Here is a 24,251-nt window from a genome sequence, read left to right on the forward strand (position 1 = left end):
GATTTATTCTTGAGACTGTCTCTAAATTCAGGTGGGATATACTCAAGGTTGTATTTTTGGCTCTTGTGGACTTATTTTCATTTTCTTCAGCTTCAACTTGAACTTGCATATAAGCAACCAATGATCTGTTCCTCAGTGGGCCCCTGGCCTTGTTCTGACTGATGATATTGAGCTTCTCCGTTGTCTCTTTCAGATGTAGTTGATTTAATTCCTGTGTATTCTATCTGGTGAGGTCCACATATATAGTCGCCATTTACATTGCTGAAAAAAGTATTTACAACAAAGAAGTCATTGGTCTAGCAAAATTCTATCATGTGATCTCCAGCATCATTTCTATTATCAAGGCCATATTTTCCAACTACCAATCCTTCTTCTTCATTTCCAACTTGCGCATTCCAATTATCAGTAATTATCACTGCATCTTGATTGCATGTTTGATCAATTTCAGACTGCAGATGTTGGTAAAGATCTTCAGTTTCTTCATCTTTTCATTAGTGGTTGGTGCACAAATTTGAGTAACACTCGTATTAACTGGTCTTCCTTGTAGGCGTGTCTTAGTTATCTACTGCTACTATAACAGAAATACCACAAGTGGATGGCTTTAACAAAGAGACATTTATTTCCTCACAGTAAAGTAGACTAGAAGTCTGAATTTAGGGCATCAGCTCCAGGGGAAGGCTTTTCTCTCTCTGTTGGCTCTGGAGGAAGGTCTTTGTCATCAATCTTCCCCTGGACTAGGAGCTTCTCTGCACAGGAACCCCAGGTCTAAAGGATGTGCTCTGCTCCCAGCACTACTTTCTTGGTGGTATGAGGTCCCTCCACCCGCCCTCCCCCCTGATCCTCCATCTCTCTGCTCTCTTCTTTTATATACCAGAAGAAACTGGCTCAAAATGCAATCTAATCCTGTAGATTGAGTCTTGCTTCATTAACATAATGGCTGCCTATCCCCGCACCATTAACATCATAAAGGCAGGATTTACAGCACATAGGAAAATCATATCAGATGACAAAATTGTGGACAATCACACAATACTGGGAATCATGGCCTAACCAAATTGATAGGCAAATTTTGGGGGAACACAATTCAATCCATGATAAGGCATATGGATATGATCCTAGCACTGACAGCACTGTACTTCAGGATAGATCTTGAAATATTCTTTTTGATGATGATGAATGCAATGTCATTCTTCAATTTGTCATTCCTGGCATAGTAGACCATATGATTGTCTGATTCAAAATGGCCAATACCAGTCCATTTCTGGTAACACCAAGGATATCAATCTTTATGCATTCCATTTCATTTTGGACAATTTCAATTTCCCTAGATTCATACTTCGTACATTCCACATTCCAATTATTAATGGATGTTTGCAGCTGTTTCTTCTCATTTGAGTCGTGCCACATCAGCAAATGAAGGTCCCAAAAGCTTTACTCCATCTACATCAAGGTCAATTCTACCTCGAGGAGGCAGCTCTTCCCCAGTTATATTTTAAGTGCCTTCCAACCTGAGGGGCTCATCTTCCTCCACTATCTCAGACAATGCTATTCATAAGGTTTTCACTGGCCAGTTTTTTTCAGAAGTAGACTGCCGGGTCCTTCTTCCTAGTCTATGTTAGTCTGGAAGCTCTGCTGAAACTTGTCTGCTATGGGTAACCCTGCTGGTATTTGAAATACTAGTGGCACAGCTCCAGTGTCACATCCACACGCCAGCCACCACAATATGACAGACAGATGAATCAGCACATGATAGATGCTCCAAAAATATGTTAATGAATTCAGCTGTGAAGTACATCATTCTTGGCTGTTTCATGAAAAGACCAAGCCTTCCATAATCTGTAACAATGACTATAGCAAGCTACCAGAAAACAAAAACAAAAAAAAATTCAAAACCAAACCAGTTGCCATCAAGTCGATTCTGACTGATGATGACTCAGTATGTTGCAGAATACAACTGTTCCATAGGATTTTCATCGCTGTGATCCTTTGGAAGGAGAGTATCAGGCCTTTCTTCTGAGGTGCCTCTGGGTGGGTCCCAATGGTCAACCCTTTGGTTAGTAGTCAAGCACATAACTATGTGTGCCACTCAAAGAGCACTGCAAGTCACCATAAAAAAAAAATATTAATCCATCTAGACTTTGGTAGAACTATTAAAAATAAAGGCTCTTGTGGCTGAGACTTCTAGTTCTACAATAAAATCTAATCCCTTCTTCTTCCTGGAAGTTGGTTAGATCTCATTTCCTAGGTCTTAATGCTTCGGCAGAGCCAGACGACTGAAAGTTACCAATGTGGAAGGATGTATGTTATTTCTAGGCTTAAGATTTAAGACAATGGGCATGCCCCTTTCATAGTCTCTTCCTTCCTTCTGACCACTAGTCAGCGCTGGCAGCAACCCAGGTCCAGCCATGTAGACACATCAGGGGACGGTGGGTGCAACTATCTAGAAGGTACCTGGGGCCCTGAATGACCATGTGGAGCCAAGTCACCTAGAACACTCATCTCATACCTTCACACAGGAAGAGATAAACGTCTTTGCTGTTTAAGGCAATGCATTCTTGGATCTCTTTATTACAATAGCTCTACCTTACCCTAAGGAGCCCTGGTGGTACAATTGTTAAGTGCTTGGCTGATAACCCAAAGGTCAGCAGTTTGAACTCACCAGCCACTCTGCAGGAAAGATGTAGCAGTCTGCTTCTGTAAAAATTTGAAAGAGGGAGAGAACCAGCAAAAGCCTTCTAGAGAGGAAGCAGTGCAAATGCCCTGAGGCAGCAGCATGGCCAGTGTCTGAACAAGAGCAAGGAGTGGTATGCTGAAGTGGAGCGAGTGAGGGCAGGAAGAGCGGGAGAGGAAGCTAGAGAGTAAACAGACGGAGTAAGACCACAGAAGCCCTTGTAGGTCATTATAAGGACTTGGGCTTTGACTCTCCGTGAAGTCTTTCTTCTGAACTGTTATTACAATAATTACGTAAAACCACCACTCGCTTCTAACCCACCACGCTTCATGCTCTGGCAGTCAGAGCTTCATCATTTCATGCCTTCACTCCCCAGCCTGAAATTCCTCATAACTCCCTTGCTGCCTGTGCCTGGAGTCCACACTGCTGGCTGGGCATGTGGAACATCAGGCGGCTAGTTCCCACCTACCTCTCCACTCCATGCTCAAGCCCTGTGAACTAACTCCGACGGCTCCACCTTTGCGCGGTAGCTCTCACTGCCCGAGGGGCCGCTCATCATTGGCTGCTGCCTGACTTGCTCCTGCACAGCCTTCAGGGCCCTTTCTCTGGGTGGCTTTCCCAGATCTGCCATCCCACCTCCCTTTCCTGCCCCAAGCTAAGCCAAGTTGCCCCTCCTCTGGCTCAGACCACAAAATATGGGACCCAAACTACTTCTGCTCCTTCCTTTTCTTTTTGTAATACTGCTGCCGCTGCCGCTTTAACCCCCTCTGCTAGCTAGCATTCACTGAGTGCTGACGTGTGCCAGCACTAGCTCTGTCTCCAGACACTGGTGGGCTCCCTGAGGGCAGGAACAGCTTTTCTTCCAGGAATCCACAGAAACCTGATAGTACCCACACATGACAATCAGTTGCCATCAAGTCAACTCTGACTTATGGCGACCCCATGCGTGTCAGAGTAGAACTGTGCTCCAGAGGGTTTTCAACAGCTGTTTTTTTCCCTGCAAGTGGGTCCCCAGGACTTTCTTCCATGGTACCTCTGGGTGATCTAGAACTGCCAACATTCTGGTTAGCAGCCAAGCATGTTAACTGCTTATGCCATGCAGGGCACATCATAAATCAAACCCAAACCCATTGCCATTGAGTTGATTTCAACTCATAGCGACCCTATAGGACAGAGTAGAAATGCCCCATAGAGTTTCCAAGGAATGCCTGGTGGATTTGAAATACTGACCTTTTGGTTAGTAGCCATAGCTGTTAACCACTACACCACCAGGGTTTCCAGGGCACATCATAGGAGCTTAAAAATAAAATGTGTTACATAAACGCTGATAGAAGTAAATATTTTTTTTCTTCCTTCAATCCAGGAAAAGTTATTTAATTCATATTTAAAAAGCATTTACTAGGCATAGCATATCAGTGACTCACAACCTTATTGCTGGCTAAACAAAGAACTCTGAAGGTTAGAACAACACCTTTCTCATGAGGCCCATGGCGTTCAAGAAGAGGCAGTGTTAAAGTCATGCCGTGTTTCATCATGGATGGAAACATCGGGGCAACTGACTTGTACAGACTACCAGCTCCTGCTTGATTCTGCTCACCACACCCGTGCCTGCTGGCCCGAAGTCTCCCTTCCGCTGCACTGTAGTAACGGGCACCCTCAGGGGACACATTACATTTTTTTTTTTTTTGGTGTGCTCTAAGTAGAAGGTCATAAAAGTAATAATTTATGAAGCTGAAATAGCATCTGGGAAGGCAGCAGGCATTGCCAATGACCCAGATACCACAGTACCCAGGGAGTCAGTGGCCCAAGGTAGATCTACCCCATTGGGGTTCCTGACCACTCTAAGGATGTGTTTATAATGACAAGTCAACTTTTATTTATTTTTCAGAGATAGAAATTAATTAAATGACATTAATTAATTAATTAGACATGCATCCTCTACCTTCTTTCCACAAAGGATTTAAGGTAGCTCATAAAAATACATGATGTTCCATAAAACTAGGCTAAAATGGAGACAAAGGAAAAGGAGGGCAGAGGAAGCCAGGACAACTGGCCCCTAGGAGCCAAGCCTCTGAAACAAGAGCTCCATCAGAGGGTCCTACCATGGCTGGGACAGAGAAAGAGGCTCTGGGACCTGACTGGCCTTGTGACCATACCCACCGCAGAGAAGGAATGAGGCCAGGTCCCAGAAGGCCTCCGGGCAGCTGCTGTAAATGACACATTGCCATTTATCAAGCTTTCAGTATGGACCAGGCTAAATGCTTTCCTCTATCATCTTATGTAGACGTCATGAGGATGTTATAAGGGCAGTTCTGTTATTCCCCTATTCTAGAACAGAGTTGACGGCAGTGGGTTCGGTTGGGTTCGTTTCGTAGAACAGAGTACTGAGGCTCAGAGAGATGAAATGACTTGCTCAACATCAAACAGGTGACAAAGGTTGACTCTTGAAAGGCCTCAGGGGATTCCGTGGCTGAGGTTAAATCTATAACGGGGCACATGATAGGGGATTCTGACCTATGAGTCTCACTGAGGTCCTGAATTCATTCTGCAACCAACCCAATTCAACAATTAGTATATGCCAGGGCCTGGGCAGAACACAGGGTGGGTAAGACCCAGTGCCCTTGAGGAGCCCATGATCTGCGGAGACTAGAGACGGTCGTGCTGGGGAGGGCAAGCTACAAGGTGCCAGGGGCCACGAGAGCACTGTGGTCTTCCAGGTGGGCGCTGTCCCATGGCCCTGCTCTGGGAACAGCCCAATTCCCGGGATTGCCTCCAGAGGCCACAAGCTGCTCAGGGACCTTCCAGCCACAGCCGATTGGTCTGGGGAAAGACATGTGGTCTGAGCCGAGCCAGTCATATTCTCACTTCCGGGAATTTGAAATCCGACTAGAGAAGGGGAGCAGAAACTGGGGGTTGCTGGGGTGCAGCATGTTGTTGGCCACAGAGTCCTTGGGGTGGTTCCTGCGTCTGGCCAGCTCAGAGGCCCAGTGGTTCATCCTTGCCTGGGCTCTTCAAAGGGCTGATGTCCAGCTACGTGCAAGGATGAGGCTGTCCCACTTGCTAAGATGTTGACACGCTGCTGTGCCTGATAAGCCACTTCCCCCAGCGACCCTGCCAGGGCCCCATCTGTGCCCTCCAGCCACCCCAGATGCTCCAACCTGTCTCTACAATCCAGAAACTAAAGGGTTTATGCCTAGCACAGCAGTTGGCTTCCACCCTTGCCCCAGCCCTAAGGCAGTTAACAAACTGGGTGCCGCTGAGTCGACCCCATGGGACTCATGGTGACCCTATGTGTACCAGAGAAGAACTGTGTTCCGTAGGGGATTGAACGAATGATTTTTTGGAAGCAGATCACCAGACCTTTCTTCTGAGGTACCTCTGGGTGGACGTGAGCCTCTAACCTTTCGATTAGCAGCCAAGCACTTTCACTATGTGCACCACTCAGGGACTCCAAGGCCAGTTAAGGTCTGGTGATCAAATATTTTGAATCTTACCCTGTTTTCTGAGGCCCTTCCTGTACGTCCCCCTTTTCAGGTTAAGTTAGGCAGTGTCAATGCCTGCTGCTCACAACCAGAGAAGCCACCCTAATGTACCAGCGGAAGTTCTAGAGGAGAAAGCACTCAGGTGAGCCTCGAAGGAGAGGGAGTTGTGGGCCAAGCAGGGACAGTGGGAACAAGCAATGCAAACAGCAGATGCAAAGCACGAAGGAGTGAAGGACTGGCCAGAAGTAGGGTATGGCAGGGGCAGAAGGTCCTGGCAGAAAGCCTGGAACTAAAGGCTAGAGGGCAGAGGCTGGCCCAAAGAGACAAATAAGTGCCTGTGTGGCCCCTCTGACATGGGCTGAGCTCGGCCCAGGATGGTTTCCCAACCTATGGAATCCTAGCTATGCACCCATGCTTGCTAACTACAGGAAGGAGAACCTGGGCTGCAAGATCACCACTTCCAGCAGTAAATGACTACCGGTATAAAGACCCACAGGCAGGCAGTGTTTCACAATGTTTTTATGTAACATGGTTTACTTAACCTTCCACACAATACCAGGGAAGGCTTGAGCTGCAAAGAGTTAACCTGAAATTCCCGGGGTCATGGAGTCACGTTTCAATCTGCTTATAAAGCACAGCCCGGGCTGCCTTGAGGTCATCTACCACTCTGCCAGGCCTGCCCCGCTGGGAGAGGATGCTGGCGCCCCAAAAGCATTTCATCAAAATAACGTCTTTCCTACTGAGTGCTTCTCCATCTCACGGCGTCGTTTAAGAAGCTCTGCTAGGGATGCTATGGGCCCCCAGACACAGTGACTGAGATCTAGCCTATCGTTTTATTGCCAACTGTGCCTCTAATTTTAGGGCCAGGCAATTTCCATATATGCAATTTCCACTCCCTGTTCAATTATTTTTCATCCTAACAGCTCTCAACCAAGAACCGGCTGCCTCCACTCCTGTGAAAAATTAAAAGGCTGGAGTAATAGCTTACGTTAATACGGCTTTGCAATTGATAATGCACACTCCCTATATCACCTCCCTTACTCCTCACCCAGCCCTGTGTGGTAAGCATTGCCATCCCCATTTGAGAGACAGAAGGCTGCAGCTCAGTAAGATAAGAGCCTTGCCTACTGCCCTGAATGGAAGAACCAAGCCAGGATCTGAGGGACTCCTAATCCAGTGCTCGTTGCTCCATGTCCCAGCTCTTTCTCAAACTGAAGGACAGGTGGGTGAGTGGGCCTCAGACTAAACTGGGCTCAAACCCTAGCTTCTCTACTGTGTGACCTTACACGGTGACTTGACCCCTCTGGGCCTCAGTCTTCTCATCTGTAAAATGGCATTAACATGAAGGACAGTCCTGAAAATTGGGCATCTGGCAAACAATAAGCACTCAACAAAAGCAGGTCACTCTTCCTACCGTATTAAGCCATCATCATTGGTCTGATGAGCACAGGAGATGAGAGGCTGTTGAAACTGACTTTTAGAAAAAGTGCAATTTACCTGTTAGCCACCAGAGTGCAGTCGATTTCTGGCCGCTTCGTTTTGGGAATGGCATACAGTGGGTACCTGTCCCCGTGGCGGATGAACACGTGCACTGAGACCAGCTTAAAGTGATGCGGTGCGTGACCTGTGAGAGGGAAGCACATGGTTCAGGCATCGCTCAGGAAGTGCCAGCCGTTTTGGCTGAACAGAACATAGAGCTACCCAGGCCATGTCCACTCTGGGATTCAGAGGAGTCAGTGGGGGCCTCCGAGGGGACAGGGAGCCACTCTGGAGGGGCTGTGGAGCCTTGGCCATGGGAGGAGCCCCTGGGCTGGGTGAAGGCCACTGAGGAGCCTCATGAGGAAGGGCAGAGGGGCATGAGACCCCCCAGCAATAAGAGGGGGAGAGTGGCTGGGGGCTGGAGGCCAGTGAAATGGGGCATGACTATTAATGTGGCCTCACTCACACCCACAGACCAGGGGGAGGACCCCAGAAATACTGGAAACAATGATTTCTGCTTTAAATCTTTTATGAAACATGGCAGGTGCAAATAAACATTCAACATATCCTTTGATACAGTTCTAAAAAAACAATGCTCTACACGGAAATCATATTTCCCCACACCTTTACTGTAAGACATCAGCTTCCTGTAGATGTTCTAAGCCCCGAGAGAAGTGACCCAGAAAGGAGGGGGATACTCTAAAGCTCCACCAAGGCCACCTTTCCATCTCGCTGACATCTTGATGACAATCATGATTGTGGTGAACATTTGCGCCAAACTTACAATGAACTGGAGTCCCTGGGTGGGGCGAACAGCTAAGTGCTCAGCTGCTAACCAAAAGGTTGGTCGTTCAAACCCATCCAGAGGTGCCTCAGAAGACAGGCCTGGCAATCTGCTTCTGAAAGGTCACAGCGTTGAAAACATCACGGAACACAGTTCTACTCTGCACACATGCGGTCACTCTGAGTACACATCGACTCAACAATGACTGGTTATCGTGAACCATATGCTGTGCTATGCATTTACTTAATTCTCCCAGCAGCCCTGCGGATAGGTACTACAAAAAAAAAAAAAAGACAAAAAACCCTTGCCGTCGAGTCAATTCCAACTCACAGCGACCCTATCAGACAGAGTAGAACTGCCCCATAGAGTTTCCAAGGAGTGCCTGGTGGATTTGAACTGCCAACCTTTTCATTAGCGGCTGAGCTCTTAACCGCTGTGCCACCAGGGCTCCAGGTACAACTAGTTACCCCCGTTTTACGGCAGAGAAAGCTGAGACTCAGGCACTCATTCAAGGGCACAGCCTAGTGACAACTGTAGGATTTGAACCCAGGGCATCTAGCTCCTTACCACTGTGCTATTCTGCTTGAAAAGAACTAGCCCACAGAGGGGTCTGTCCCATGACGAAGCCCTGGGCTGCAACGTACAGAGTCAGACAGCACAGCCAGGCCTACCTTCCATGCTGCGTTCAGGCACACTTGGGATGTTGCAGTACAGAAGAGCTTCGTAAATGGGGTCCATCACTGGGGGCTCTGTCACCGGGTTGGGCATGATTCTCTTTCGACTCTTGCTACTCACTCCATTCTTAGCTGTCGACACCGGGATCAGGTGGACTGTGAGGGAAGCAAAGCAGATCATGACACACAAAGTCTCTGGAGGGGCCCAGGGCAGGGCTGCATTTCACACTAACTATTCCCTCCCCAGGAATTAGGGTGGGCTTCAGTGTAGTGGTGGCGTAGTGGTTAAGTGCTACGACTGCTGACCAAAAGGTCGGCAGTTCAAATCCACCAGGCACTCCTTGGAAACTGTATGGGGCAGTTCTACTCTGTCCTATAGCGTCTCCGTGAGTTGGAGTCAACTTGACAGCAACAGGTTTCGGGCTTTTTTTGGTCAGTGTAGTAGGAGCCCTGGTGGTGCCATGGTTAAGAGCCTGGCTGCTAGCCAAAAGGTCAGCAGTTCGAATCCACCAGCTGCTCCTTGAAAGCCTTATGGGGCAGTTTGACTCTGTCCTACAGGGTCGCTATGAGTCGGAATCGACAGCAATGAATTTTAGTGTAGTGGGGTCCCTGGGGGGCACAAGAGGTTTGTGATTGACTAACCTAAAAGTTGGTGGTTTGAACCCACCCAGTGATGCTATGGAAGAGAGGCCTAGTGATCTGCTTCCGTAAAGATTATAGCCAAGAAAACCCTATGGAGCCCAGCTCTACTCTCTAACACATGGGGCCGCCAATATCAGAACCAGCTTGATGGCAATGGGTTCGTTTTTATTCATAACCTGTTCCTTGAGCCCCACTGAGTCCTGCCTCTTTCTTAATATCATCACCCTCTCCTCATCAATAACTGTCTGTAACTATCTACACAACACTGCAGGAGCATCCCAGAGAATGGGGCCTTGCTCAAGGTGGTTAAAGTAAGCACTTAAAAGCTCACTTCTTACGACCTGATTCTCTCCCTCCATGAGGGAGACCCTTTGAATTCTATTAATAAATAAGGACAATCACCCATACTGGGCACTTACTAAATGCTAGAAGTAGGTGTCTGACTTATTTAATGGTATCTGCTTTGTACTTTGTGGCCCCCACAGCCCAATCACAGGCATCCTCACTAACCATGAGACTACTTCACAGAAAGCCAAGGACCCTGGGAGAGGTGAGGGCAGCTGCCTAAGGAGTCTGTGGTGGATGGGGTCTCATCTCCCGTTCACTCCTCTGCCTCCAGGCCAGCCTTCCCCACCAGTCTTCTGGGTGTCACGTGTGGGTCCTGCAGTCTGTTTTGGAGACACCTAGCACCCTTCTTCCTGTTGGTGAACTGTCCCTCTGACTCTCCATGCGGTTCTGGTTGAACTGTCAGTCACAGTGCCCCCTGACCCCTGGCTGGGGTGGGCCTATGTGTGACTATTGTCAGTGAAGAATAGGGCCATAGTGATGGGGCAACTGGCCTCCTTTTCCTTGAGAGATGTGGCACACAGACACTAGAAAAGGGTGTTTTTTCTGGATGTCTATCTGTAACAATGAAGACTTGGGGCTGTCCCACCCATCTGTCCCTCTGTGGATACCCTCTGTGTGTGGTAGAAAAGAATGATGCTAAGTAGTGACGAGGGAGACCAACAAAAGAAGAGAGCTAATCAGAGAGACAAAGAGTGGGAGATGTGGCCAGAGCCAGAACCTTTCTTAGATTTCCCGGTTATGTCAGTTGAGAAAGTTCTCCTCTTGCTTAAGCTAGTTGGAGTTGCGTTTCAGCTAATTTCAGCCAAAAAATTCCTGATTAATGCATCTTATCAATTTTTTATGGAGTTCCTGGGTGGTACAAATGGTTAACACACTCAATGGCTAACTGCAAGTTTGGAGGTTTGAGTCCACCCAGAGGAGCCTTGCAAGAAAGGCCTGGTGATTTACTTCTGAAAAAACAGTCATTGAAAACCCTACGGAGCACGGTTCTACTCTGACACATGTGGGGTCCTTGTAAGTCAGAATCGATTCAACAGCAGTTGGTATTGATTATTCACAGCAGACGTAAGTCCATCTTCTGGATCAGTGGTCTCTAATCTTTCCACACATGGGGAACCTCTTTCCAGCATCCCAGATTATCTAGGACTCCCTACACAAGAGCAGCTGTACTTTTAACAGCCCCTGATTGAGGGAAAACACGGAAATGTGTGCCCATGAAGTGATTTAACTTCTAAAAGGTTTATTAATCACAATAATATATATACATAAATCTGAATAATCACTAAAACAGGCCCAACCACCAGTCTAAATCAATTTAAATTCCCTAATACCTGCATAATTGACCAATTCTTCTACATAAATATTTGGGTCAAAAGACACCATAAGCAAAGGTAAAAGACAAGCGATACACTGACAGAAAGAAATTTGTAACATACATAAAAAATGATTAACAGCTAAGGTACATAAGAGCTCATACAATGGAGAAATCAGTAAAGGATATCAGCAAACTAAAGGCATAAAAATAAATACCAACAGCCAATAAACACATGAAAAGATGCGCAACTTTATTCCTACTTAAACACAAAATAACCACGATGGGATAAGATGTTCCCCCGTCAGACTGGAGACACAGGTTTTAATGATTACATCCACCATGAGCGAGAACATGAGAAGCCTGACAACTTCCATATGCTGGAGGTGTGACCAGAAATCAAAATGACTCTTCAAAAGGAGTAGTTGGCAGCAGCCGTCAAAATATTCTATGTGACAGAACCTCAAATTCCTAATTAAAAAAAAAAAGACCTACTGGACGAGTTGAGACTGGAGGCCTCCTTGAGACTAGTGCCCTGAGATACCCTTCAAACCAGGAACCTAAACTAACCTCTCAGGTCACTTTGTAGCTAAATAACAAATTGGCTTAAAAAAGTAATGACTATCACCTGTAAGTACTGTGACCATTAAAAAAAATCACCTGTATGAGACCAAGCAATCAACAATTAGTTTAAAACAAAGATGAGAATAAAAGGGGCAGGGAAACCTGAAAAATGGAAATGGAACAACCAGGATGGAAATAATGAGACTACTCAGGCTTGGTGAAAAATGAACCAATGTCACTGAACAACTTGTATGGAAAATGTCGAATGGGAACCTAAACTGCTGTGTAAACTTGTATGGAAAACACAATAAAATACTCTTTTTAAAAACGTTATATTTGAATTAGCCCTTAATCTCAGTATTCTGTGTCTTGGAATCAATTCTATAAAGATACCAGTCCTCGTGCACGAAGCTGCCCAAAGAGATTCACTGCACTGATGTCTGCATTAACAAAAACAGCAAATAACCTAAATGTCCATCATTAGCAGAAGAGTGTTCCATCTATACTGTGGAATATTCTGCCACAGTTAAAAAAAAAAAAAAAAAGAAAAGAATACAAGATAAATGACTAAATCGCACACAGGTTATTTATATAATCTTTGTGTAAAGAAAAAAGAAACTATAAACCTATGAATATGTAAGCATTTGTTTATTATGTAAATACACAATAGCAGCGGTTTTCTCTGGGGAACAGGGAGAATGAGGTGTGAAGAATTTTTACTTGTTTTTCTATAAATGTTTATATTGTTTTATATCTACTTTTATACATATATACACACATATATTTACAAAAATCACGTTACATATATTCCATATGTATAGAAATATACGCATTTTTATAACGTCTAAATATACATTTTTTTATAGTAAACATTATTTTCTATTTATTTTTTTAAACTGTACTTTAGATGAAGGTTTACAGAACAAACTAGCACACATACTGTTTCATGACATTGGTTAACAACCCCATGACATGTCAATACTCTCCCTTCTGGACCTTGGGTTTCCTATTACCAGCCTTCCCGCCCCCTTCTGCCTTCTAGTCCTTGCCCCTGGGCTGGTGTGCCCCTTTAGTCTCGTTTTGACAATTAACATTATTAACAAGCAGAGAGAGCTATTGAGCTGGCCTTGTACCAACTCAAAATTAGCCCTTTAGTTGCTCCTAGAGACATTTTTTCCCAGCAGCTGGAAGGGGCCAGAACTCAGGAGTCAGGAGCTACTTACTGTTGGGGGATTAGTGGCACAATGGTTAAGTGCTCGGCTGCTAAAGAAAGGTTGGTTGTTGGAACTCACCCAGCAGTGCAGCAGGAGAAAGACCGGCAATCTGCTCCTGTCAAGATTACAAGCCTAGAAAGCCCTATGGGGCTGTTCTACTCTGTCACATGGGGTCAGAATTGACTTGACGGCACCTGACAACAACCCCAGAGCACCGGGTAAGGAAAAGCAGGTATCCTAAGGCAGCACCTTTATGACCCAGGCCCTGCGGTGCACATCTCAGTCCTTAACTTTGCTGTTTTATGAAAGCTTGCCTAACTCAAGCCCCTTGGCTATGCCTATGGGCACATTCCCTCTAAGTCTGGGCCAGAGAGAGGTGAAGGTAAGAAGGCACAGTAATATGAATGACACAGGGACACAAGGGCATGGCCTCTGGGCACCCTGGAGTCCTCATGCCTGTAGCAGCCTTCTGGGGCTGCCGCTGGGAACTGTGGATGCTGGATCCAAATCATCCACCCAAGACTCAAGGAAGCAGTGGTTTGAAAGCCACAAAGATCGGGTGATAACCAGAAGGCAACCTTCCACCCAGCATGATTTTATCTGCGCTCCCTCTGGCCTCTGGGCCTGCCAGCCACGTCCACTAGTTCAGGCGGTTGACATGGCCCTGTACTACGTGTGCCTCCCTGAGTCACCAGGAGGCAGTGCCAGTCCACATGGGGCCCTTCGAGGGGTCCTCCAGATACTAGACATTAAGGGGAGGTTCTGATGCAAAGAAGATATGGGGCGAGGTGTCTCCCCCAGCTCCATTTCCCTAGCACTCTGCACCCCCTCCTCCATTGGGTTCTCATAGTTCTGGATTGCTCACAGCTACCCCTACCCCACAGGATGATTCTCACCCATGTTCCTTCCTTTGCTTGCAGCTCTATTTTCACTCCATCTCTGCTCCCCCAAAGCTGGCAAACTCCATAACAGATGCAGGGGTCACCTCCTCCAGGAAGCCCACCCTGAATCTCCAGGCTGTCTGATGGTCCTCTACTGTGTGCCACCCAGTTCCTGCTGCCGTCACGGCTCATACCAAAGTACTTGCAAGCAGGGGCGTGCACACTTTGTCAATCCACCACCCCAGACATCCAAAGGGCCAAGGCTATGCCTTTTTCATGTTTATATCCCCTCTGCAACCAGCACAAGGCAAAAAAAAAAAAGTTGCTGCTGAGCCAATTCCTACTCATGGTGACCCCATGTGTGTCAGAGTAAAACTGTGCTCCATGGGGTTTTCAATGGCTGGTTTTTTCGAAGTAGGTGGCCAGGCCTTTCTTTTGAGGCACCTCTGGGTGGCCTTGAGTCTTCAACTGTTCAGTTAGGAGCGAAGTATGTTAACTGTTTGTATCACCCAGGGACTCTGGGCACATGGCAAGTCCTCCATCAATGCTGCTGAACTTAAGGGTACTCCGAGCTATGCTCTGTGCTCCATGCTTTTGATGAAATGTGTCTCAGTGAATCTCCATGTGGGACCACTGAGAGAGAGGGCTGACCTACCCAGCCTGGAGGATAGAGCATCTGAGGCCAGCTTTCTAGAGAAGACAGCCAAGCTGAGCCTGAAAGGCTAAAAATGGAGGTGGTCCAACTGCAGAGCAAAACTCTAATTCTTTATTTTTTTTATAAAAAGGCCTACTCGACTGTTAGAGACTAGAGGAACCCCTGAGACTATCGCCCTGAGACACCCTTTAAAGTCTGGGCTGAAACTACTCCCGGAGGTCACCTTTCAGCTAAATAACAGATTGGCTCATAAAATAAACAATATCACCTGTGAGTCCTGTGTTCCTTTTTAATAATTAAAAAAAAATCATCTATATCAGGCCAGAGAGTCAACATGTACCCTAAGGCATTGATGAGAAGGTCAGGGAGGCAGGGAAGCTAGATTAATGGAAGCAGAGCCACCAGAATGAAAATATGGAGACTGTTGATACAATGTGGAAAATGTAACCAAATGTCATTGAACACTACGTATAGAAATTGTTCAATGGGAACCAAGTTTGCCATTTAAACTTCCACCAAAAATTCAATAAAACATTTATAACAAAAAAGACAGTGGCTATATGGAGAAGGAGAAAGGGGAGGCAGCACAGGGAACATGGCAGACTGGACCCAGCAAGCAGGCTGAGGAGATGCTTTAGGTCCCCTCTGAGGTCTGGTCCAGTCTGCCCCCCAGGGCTGACACGCAGGGAGCCCCCTGAGAGGTCGGCCGAGAAGGCACCTGTAGCAGTCGGCCCTGGCTGGGCTGCCTCCGCCCCGGCTGATGTGACTCGCTGTGCAGCTCTGGGCTTGCCTTGCCTGTCTGTACAAAACAGGCCAAAGAGCAAGCCTTGCTGGGGAAAGCAGTTCCCAGCTCTTCCTGCTGCCTGTGGGACCATTAGGAGCTCTGGTGACCCCAAGCCGATATCATCAGGCCAAAGGGACCATGAAGGCATCAGAAGGAACAGTGGGCAGGCAGAAGGATAATGAGTTTCACTCTGTAGGTGGAAAAAACCCATGACTCTAGGTAAGTGCTGGGAGGTCACTGTGCCACCATTACCAACATGAATCACAGAGTCAGAGACGTCCTTTGTTGACAATTAACTAACTCTGTACCAATGGCTGTGCAATCTCTCCATGACAGCCTGTCAGTGGTGGGATCGCCAAGGTTTCTATAAGCCACTAGTGGAAATGAGTCTTTCATTTACGGCTACTTTCCCCATTCACCTCATCTACAATCACCTTCTTCCTGTCTGTACATCTATAACCCTCTTATGTAAAAGGACACTAACGGGGTCTCAATTTCAAAGAAGCAGCAGGAACATTACCTCTAAAGCATCTCCTTGGCCCTCCTGGCTCTTAAGAGCAACCAGTAAACTTCTTAGCATAAAGTAGCCAGACATTTTTCCAGGCAGACCCCCTCCCCGCCCTCTAACGCACAGAGGACGAATTCAAATGCACCATCAGCAAACATCCCAGTCGCTTTGACTAGGCTATGAGCCAGACTGGCCTTCTCTGTTTTTTCTAGCTCTGGACCTCATCATAGGAAGAGTAACCATTGGCCAGGCGATAGCCTTAGTCTGAGGCAGCTTGAGGGACTTGCCTGAGGTCCCACAGCCTGCAAGCTCAGGTCCGTTAATCTCCCAAGCCTGTTGTTTCTGCATCTGTCTGTCCAGCCATCCGGAATTTATTGAGCATCTGCTGGGGACTCAACACAGATTCAAACAGACAAGGTCTCTGCCCTCATGGAGCTCCACCCAATTGCGGAGGGTGGTCAGATACTAAATAAGAAAAGGGGAACAGGAAGCATATGGACCTTAAGGGGAAAATGGGCTCAGTTGCGGTGCCTCCTCACTCCTTGGCCTTTGGTTTGGGGTGTGCAGGTGTGGAGTGGTACAGTGAAGAGTTAGATATAAAGGAAATACTGGGAAGCCGCCACGCGAGTGGTCAGTAACTGTCCCCAGCCAAATATGGCCTTATCAACAAATCTTGGGATGTGAGTGGCTCACAGTCAACACTATGAACATGTCTACAGGGAGATATCTCATCTAATGATGATTTGATTATGTTCATTTTTGTTTATTCTATTGATAGTCCCCACAGAATTGAGGAAGGAGGGAACGAGTCCCGAGTCAAGGTCAGAACATAGCTTCAGAACACAAGTTCCCAGGCCACAAGCCTCTGTCTGGCCTTGGGCCTCAGGTCAGCTTAGCTACTGCCATAAACTCAACCACAGGGTCAGCAGGTAATGATAGAGCCAGGTGTCTGCTGCTGCCAGCTCATTCCTTGGGAGTCACCTTGACTTGCACAAAGACAGGTCTTTCCTCCAGGGTGCCAAGCCAACACCATGGTCTCCAGCCATCTCCCATATTGAGGCCCTGGTTCAGCACAGAGGACAAAAATCTGCCTACAGATCAGCCTTCTTCCACCTTAAGAAGCTACTTATGCAAGCCCCTCACACTGTACTTCAAAACTGACTTCGACAGAGCACTGTGGAGTGCCCCCATTGCTGGACCACCTCATTGTCCCCCCCTTCCTTCTTTGGGGACAGCCCCATAATCCCCCATAACAACTCTGTGGCCTGGTGGGGGGTGTCAAGCTGCTCCTATAGGACCCTGTCCTTGCCACACTGCCTGGTCCTAGGATGAGGACCTGCCTCTAGCCAGCTGTGCCAGTAACGGCCCTTTCTAGAAAAGAGAAGCTTCCCCATACCCATTTGTAGTGGGAATCAGGCAACTTCTGAACCCACCAACCTTGTGTGGTTGGGTTTTCAACTGATTACAGAGACACCCTGGCAGGTTACAGTTAGGTATCAGGCACCCATGGAGTCCCTGGGTGGTGCAAATAGTTAAACACTTGGCTACTAACCAGAAGATTGGTGGTTCAAGTCCACCCAGAAGTACCTGGGAAAAAAGGCTTGGTGATCTACTTCTGAAAAATCAGCCATTGAAAACCCTATGGCGCACAGTTCTACTCTGAAACAGATGGGGTTGCCATGGCAACTGGTTTAGCAGGCACCCACAGGTGTTCCAATGAATGTGAGCATGATGCGCATTAATGTATGGGCTCAACTCTGTCTCCACTGCAGAGGCTCAGCTGCCCGAAGAGTCACACCACCCACTGCACTAGCATGGAGACTCCTGGGGCCAAGGTCCAGCCCCACCATCTGCTTTTTTTTTTATTATTATTATTGTGCTCTAAGTGAAAGTTTACAAATCAAGTCAGTCTCTCATACAAAAATGTATACACACCTTGCTATATACTCCTAATTGCTCTCCCTCTAATGAGACAACACACTCCTTCCCTCCACTCTCTCTTTCCATGTCCATTCAGCCAGCTTCTGACCCCCTCTGCCCTCTCATCTCCCCTCCAGACAGGAGCTGCCTACATAGTCTCATGTGTCTACTTGCACAAGAAGCTCATTCTTCGCCAGTATCATTTTCTATCCCTTAGTCCAGTCCAATCCCTGTCTGAAGAGTTGGATTTGGGAATAGTTCCTGTCTTGGGCTAACAGAAGGTCTGGGGACCATAACCTCTGAGGTCCTTCTAGTTTCAGTCAGACCATTAAGTCTGGTCTCTTTACAAGAATTTGGGGTCTGCATCCCACTGCTCTCCTGCTCTCTCAGGGGCTCTCTGTTACGCTCCCTGTTAGGGCAGTCATCGGTTGTAGCTAGATTACTGTCTAGCTCTTCTGGCCTCAGGCCGATGCAGTCTCTGGTTTATGTGGTCCTTTCTGTCTCTTGGGCTCATAATAACCTTGTGTCTTTGGTGCACTTCATTCTCCTTTGCTCCAGGTGGGTTGAGACCCATTGATGCATCTTAGATGGCCATTTGCTAGCGTTTAAGACCCCAGAAGCCACTCTCCAAAAGTGGGACCTGCCATCTGCTTTTGACCTTCCTGGCTCCAGGGCCTGCCTTACCCTTGTCAAGACCTCAGCCCTGCACTGGTCACCTCCTTACAGGACTACAGTCACCTCTTCCTCGGGGCTCCTCTCCTCCAGGACCACTGATGTCTCTCCTCAGTCACCCCTGCTGCCACAGTTGTCCACGGCTTTGAACACAGGAGGAAGCCAAGTCTTGGCCCTGCTACTTCCTAGTCTGTGGCCTTGGGCAAGTATCTTTCCTCTCTAAGCCTCATTTCCTTCATCTGTGAAATGAAGATGATGATACTGACATCAGGCTTGTGATGAGGATGAGGGCAACCTGAGGTGTCACCTGTAAAGCACTGTCCAGTGCCAGAGTGTGGTAAGAGATGAAGAAGTGCCATTTCTACATCCGTCCCCATCATGTGATTCTTCCTATCTCTTAAGAGGTACTTCTTTGAAATAGAGATTAGGAAAGGATGCTGACCCTCTGAGCCCATGCATCGCACAGAAGCACAGGAGAGCCATCTATTTCTCCTCTCAATTCTAGCCGTCTTTTTCTGACTCCCTGAAATGCACTGAACTTATCCAAGATGGTGCCTTCTCATAACTGAAAACACCCCCAGCCCCTCCCCTAATTTCTCTAACTCGCTCCTCCCAATAATCCAAAAGGCTCTTGACTTCCATCTTCTTCACTGATCTGCCAAGGAATAATGACTTGCTTTCTAATAGGCAATTCCCACAATTCCCTCAGTGCTCCTCAACCCACTAAATTATCTCAAATGCCCAATGCTGTCTCTACCTTGTACTGACCATAACAAGGGTGTGTAATTACCAAACGTAAACCAGGACCACAATACCAGAGCCCCCAGTTCTGTTTCTTGCCTTAGATCATTTGCTCTTAGAAGCAGGGGGTAGGAATCATGCTTAGCAACTTAGGAAACATCCAGACGAAATGTGAAAAGCCAAGGCCACATTTGTATACTTTCAGGTACTTGGCTTTGCATAGACAAGATTTATCAAACAACTGAATCCACTTTTCTCTTTTCAATCTATCCACTTTGGGCCATGCACACACCAACCTTTCTCTTTTATTTTTCTTTCCCCCTACGACTACAAAGTTTTCATCATTAAATAAGGCGGTCACACTACAAGTTCTATAAAACAGACAGAACTGTACGTGCATTATACAAAACACTCTAATATAGAACAAAGCAGTATTTGCCTTAATGATGTCCAATCGGGTACTTCCTCTCTCCAGAGTTTGTTGTTAGAAGTCTTTGAGTTTTCCTTATTCTTAATTTGACTCCCCCACCCATATGTCAGTTTTTTGTACTGTGGTGGCTTGCCTGTTGCTATGACGCTGGAAGCTATGCTACCAGTACTTCAAATACCAGCATGGTCACCCCTGGTGGACAGGTTTCAGTGGAGTTTCCAGACTAAGACAGACTTAGGAAGAAAAGTCTGGCAATCTACTTCCAAAAATTAGCTAACGAAAACCTTATGGATCACAACCAGAACATTAATCTGACTTGCTTGCTTTGAGCATGTCATCAAGAGGGATCAGTCGCTGGAAAAGGACATTATATTTGACGAAGCAGAGGGCCAGCAAGGGTGAGAGAGATTCTTGGTGAGATGGATGGGTACAATAGCTGCAGCAATGGAGTTGAACATGCTGGCCATCTTGAGGATAACACAGGATCAGGAAATATTTTGTTCTCTTGTACATAAGGTCACCATGAGTAGGACTTGACTCAACAGCAGCTATCTTCATCTAATATTGTTTCAGGGCGAACCACATTAGGTAAGAATCTATTAAGTGCTGTTTGTATCTGTGATGAGTTTGGCCAAATTCAAGGAGCCAGAAGCCATAGCAGGAGGGGCTCACAGCTTAGGGCTCGGGACTCAGTGACTCCTATGAGGCCAGAGCTCCTTGCTCTAGCTGAGCAAGAGCGCCTATCCCCCCTCCGCCCTCACCCTCCACACCTCTACTGGGACCTGGGCAGACCACCGGGAGGTGCCCACCAGCACCTGAGCTTCAGCCCCAGGGCAGCCTCCCAGAGGTCAGAAAACCGCCCCCTCCCCACCCCCGCTCCTCTAGGGGCCGCTGGTACCCTGCCTCAACCTAACAGGATTCTCGGAACTAGATGATGCGAGCCCAGTTCCCAACTCATGATGGAAACTAAAAATAAGAGCCATCCCACTCAGGACTGGCCCTGAAAAAGAGTTATGCCAGACCTCATTCCTAACCATTTTGGGTCCTGGGTCCACACCTCCCCCTCTGCCTTTGAGACTCTGATAGAAGCTATTGATCCTCGCCCCTGCAAAATGATCACATACACAGTCTTTTGAATTTGATTTCACAGGACCCCAAAAGCCCTGCCTGGACAATGCAGAAACCCCTGGAGTCAGGTCAAAAATCCAATTTACCTAGAAACAGATTTTCAATTTCAACACACCCGAGAAAAGATTTTGAACGAATTTTCTTTTTTCACATGAAAAGAGATCCTTAAACTTCATGAAAATACACATTCATCCTAAAAGTCAACGGTAAGGTGTAAAAAGAAAGTGAAAGTCACCCATAATCCTACTACCCAGAGAAACCCACAATGAACACTGTAGAGTCTACCGCTCCTCGCCTGTCTCCCTATGTGGAGCTGAATGCCCTGCCAGAGACTAAACCTGTGCCTGTCCCTGCCCGGCTGGGAATGGTGGCAAGGAGTCACTGTGGCCCGAGAGACTTAACCACCCTTCTCCATGAGGAATAAAGAAGCTTCCCGCATCTCAAGGTCTGCACTCCATGGAGGCCACCAACCAACTGTCCAGCAAGGTAGGTGGATCACCTGCCTCTATGTACAGGGTAGGGGATCCTTGGGGAAGCCACCTCCAGGAAGGTAAGGATGTGCCTGAGGGAAGGGCTATACCCTCAGGTATGTGGACAGTTGTAAACCAAAGCCATCCTTCCTCTGGTAAATATCTGGGCTAGGGAGAGGGAGAGATGTGGCTAGGACCCAGGTCCCACAGGAAGCAGACCTCTCGCTAGAGGAGTCCCAGTTCCCCAGATGACAGAGGGAAAAGATGGAGGCAGGGAGAGGCAGGAGGTGACGCTGGAGACTGATCCAACTCACAGAGAGGGGTGTGTGTCTCAGCCGACTCCCTGTCCTCCCCACCCCTGGACAGCCGGCTCTACAGGGTCACATTAAGGCAGGGGAGTCTGCGCTGAGGCGACTGCTTTCTTCATTAATGAGGCAGTTCCTTTGGTGTGCACTTAACTTTACCCTCTCCTAACCAGACAAACAAACCGAACCAGTTGCCATGAATCAATTCTGAGTCATGATGACCCCAAGTGTGTAAGAGTAGAACTGCAGACCTGCTCTATTGCGTTTTCAACAGCTGTGACCTTTCAGTAGTAGATTGCCAGGCCTATCTTCTGGGGCACCTCTGGGTGGATTTGGTTAGCAGTAAGCACGTTACTCTCTTATCTCATTGTTGAGGAGTCAATTCCAACTCATAGTGATCCTATAGGCCAGAGCCAAACTGCCCTATAGGGTTTCTGAGGCTGTAATCTTTATGGAAGCAGACTCTTACATCTTTCTCCTGCTGGTGGGTTTGAACCTCTGACCTTGTGGTTAACAGGCAAACGCTTAACCACGGTGCCACCAGGGCTCAAATTCTGTCCTCCTGATCTCTCATTGGAGCCCTGGTGGCGCAGTGATTAAAAGTTATGGCTGTTAACCAAAAGGCTGGCAGTTTGAATCACCAGCCAGTGACTGGAAACCCTATGGGACAGTTCTACTCTGTCCTGTAGGGTCACTATGAGTCGGAGTCAACTCTTGTCTGCTTCACCTCAGCCATCCTTCCTTCCAGGTAGAGGAGCCGCTATCAAGATCACACGGCTCCCCCTCTGACTACCAGTTACAGCATTTGAAGGTGGACTGTCTCATTTTAGTGTCTTCAACCACGGGCAGGAGCCGAACTGCCAAGACAACAGGGTGTGGGGCCTTGGCTGGTCAGCTTCGTTGGAGCAAACTCTGTCTGGGTCAGCTCCCTTCAGTGGCTACATCAACGTACACAGCCTACCATTTCCTCTCCTATTTTGTCTATCTCTTCTACAGTCTTAGTGACCTATAAATATTCTCCTGAATTTGCTATTTTTACTAACACTTTCTATTTTTACTAACTAGTCCTGATAGTTTCCTTGTCTGTAAAATGACAGATTCCCCTTTCTTATTAATACTGCTGACTCAACGCACACAAATATATATTCCTACATAAAAGCAGGACTATACCACGCACTTTTATTTAATACATTACAGAGAACCTTCCAAGTCAAATCAACACAGGCCTGTGTAATCGCTATGGAGGACAGTTCTACTCTGACACACATGGGGTCACCATGAGTCGGAATCAGCTCGATGGCAACTGGTTTCGTTTTTGTTTTTTATATAACCATTAAGTAACGGCTGCAGGAGTGTTTACCGCGGGACAGTTAGAGCAGCCTCCCCCTTTTTTTCCTATTGTAAACAATGCTGCAACGAACTCTCTAAGACCAGAAACTAAAAAGAGACAAGAGACAGACACAGAGAGAGAGAAAAAAAAACAATGCCACTTTCTCCATCCTAGAAGAACTAAGAATGGCCCACATACGTCATATTTCCATCTTGGGAAGAACCCGCTACATAATACCCTCACCTCCCTCAATGCAAAAGCAGCACGAGCTGAAGAAGCTGTGATGAGAGCTGGTTTGTCAGCCTTAATTCTGTCACTCACTTACAGATTTTTTTTTTTTTTTTCAGTCACGGATAATTTAACTCTATGTGCTTGTTGGACATAAAGAATTCAGAGAAAAAGCAAAATTAAAACTCCCAGAAACCAATCAAACAGAAAATAAATCTTCGAAAGAAGGATCAACAGTTTAAAAAAAAAAAAACTAAATTTAATGGTTAATGGGAATGGTTAATGGTGACAGTTGAACAATACAACATACATAATTAATGTCGCTGAACTGTAAATGTGAAGATTTTAGAAATGGCAAATAACATCTTGTTGCAGGTATTATTTACCACAATCAAAAAAAAAAAAAAAACTTTAGTGATAGTGATGACGAGGGAATTTTATGACATGACCTTTTATGACATAACCGTCATTCTCAATCTCTTTTTTTGCCTCCAACACACACAAAAATAAAAACCCATAGAGACCCTTACTGTGGCTTTTACAATAGAACCCATTAGACTCGTGATACTGTAAGGATTGTATCCCCAAACCTTTGCCAGGAAAACACACCAAGATTTTCACGAATCCCCAAATTGACACACACGGGACTTTCTCCATGAGCTGTCCGCAGAACAGGCAGTAGAGACTGATGAGGCCCCCTGGCTGGGCGAGAGGACCGGGCTTGCTCAGCAGCTGAGGTGCTCGCTCTCAGCTGTTATTACCCAAATTCTGTGTCTCAGCAAAATTACTGCCACCATCAACCAGAAACCTTCAGGGTTTCCATAAAGCATTGAAATAGCACATGCTAACAGCCCACTACAAAGACGAAGCACAGGCTGAAGAACGAGGGTCTCTGAATAACTAAAGCAAGTGTTACAACACCCAGGCACCTTTCATGGCTTCCTCACTTCCCTACTCTGGGGCCATTTTATTTTAAATTTCTACCAAGTAGGGTTATTCCTTTTCCCAACAAACATCAGATCCAAAGCA

At 46.8% G+C, this 24,251-nt stretch overlaps 1 protein-coding gene across 2 annotated transcripts in view; it reads right to left on the bottom strand.

Moving 5' to 3' along the window:
• The window catches only part of PXYLP1 (2-phosphoxylose phosphatase 1), a 79,771-nt gene that overhangs the window by 12,204 nt on the left and 43,316 nt on the right, over positions 1 to 24,251 (bottom strand). For both annotated transcript variants that reach the window (XM_049867379.1, XM_049867378.1), the window contains 2 exons: positions 9,088 to 9,246; positions 7,651 to 7,777 (listed from right to left, as the gene is read on the bottom strand). In XM_049867379.1, coding sequence (XP_049723336.1) covers positions 7,651 to 7,777; positions 9,088 to 9,246 — 286 coding nt within the window. The remainder of the gene's footprint in view (positions 1 to 7,650; positions 7,778 to 9,087; positions 9,247 to 24,251) is intronic.

The sequence above is a fragment of the Elephas maximus genome, chromosome 23 (assembly GCF_024166365.1).
Source record: "Elephas maximus indicus isolate mEleMax1 chromosome 23, mEleMax1 primary haplotype, whole genome shotgun sequence".
NCBI lineage: Eukaryota > Metazoa > Chordata > Mammalia > Proboscidea > Elephantidae > Elephas > Elephas maximus.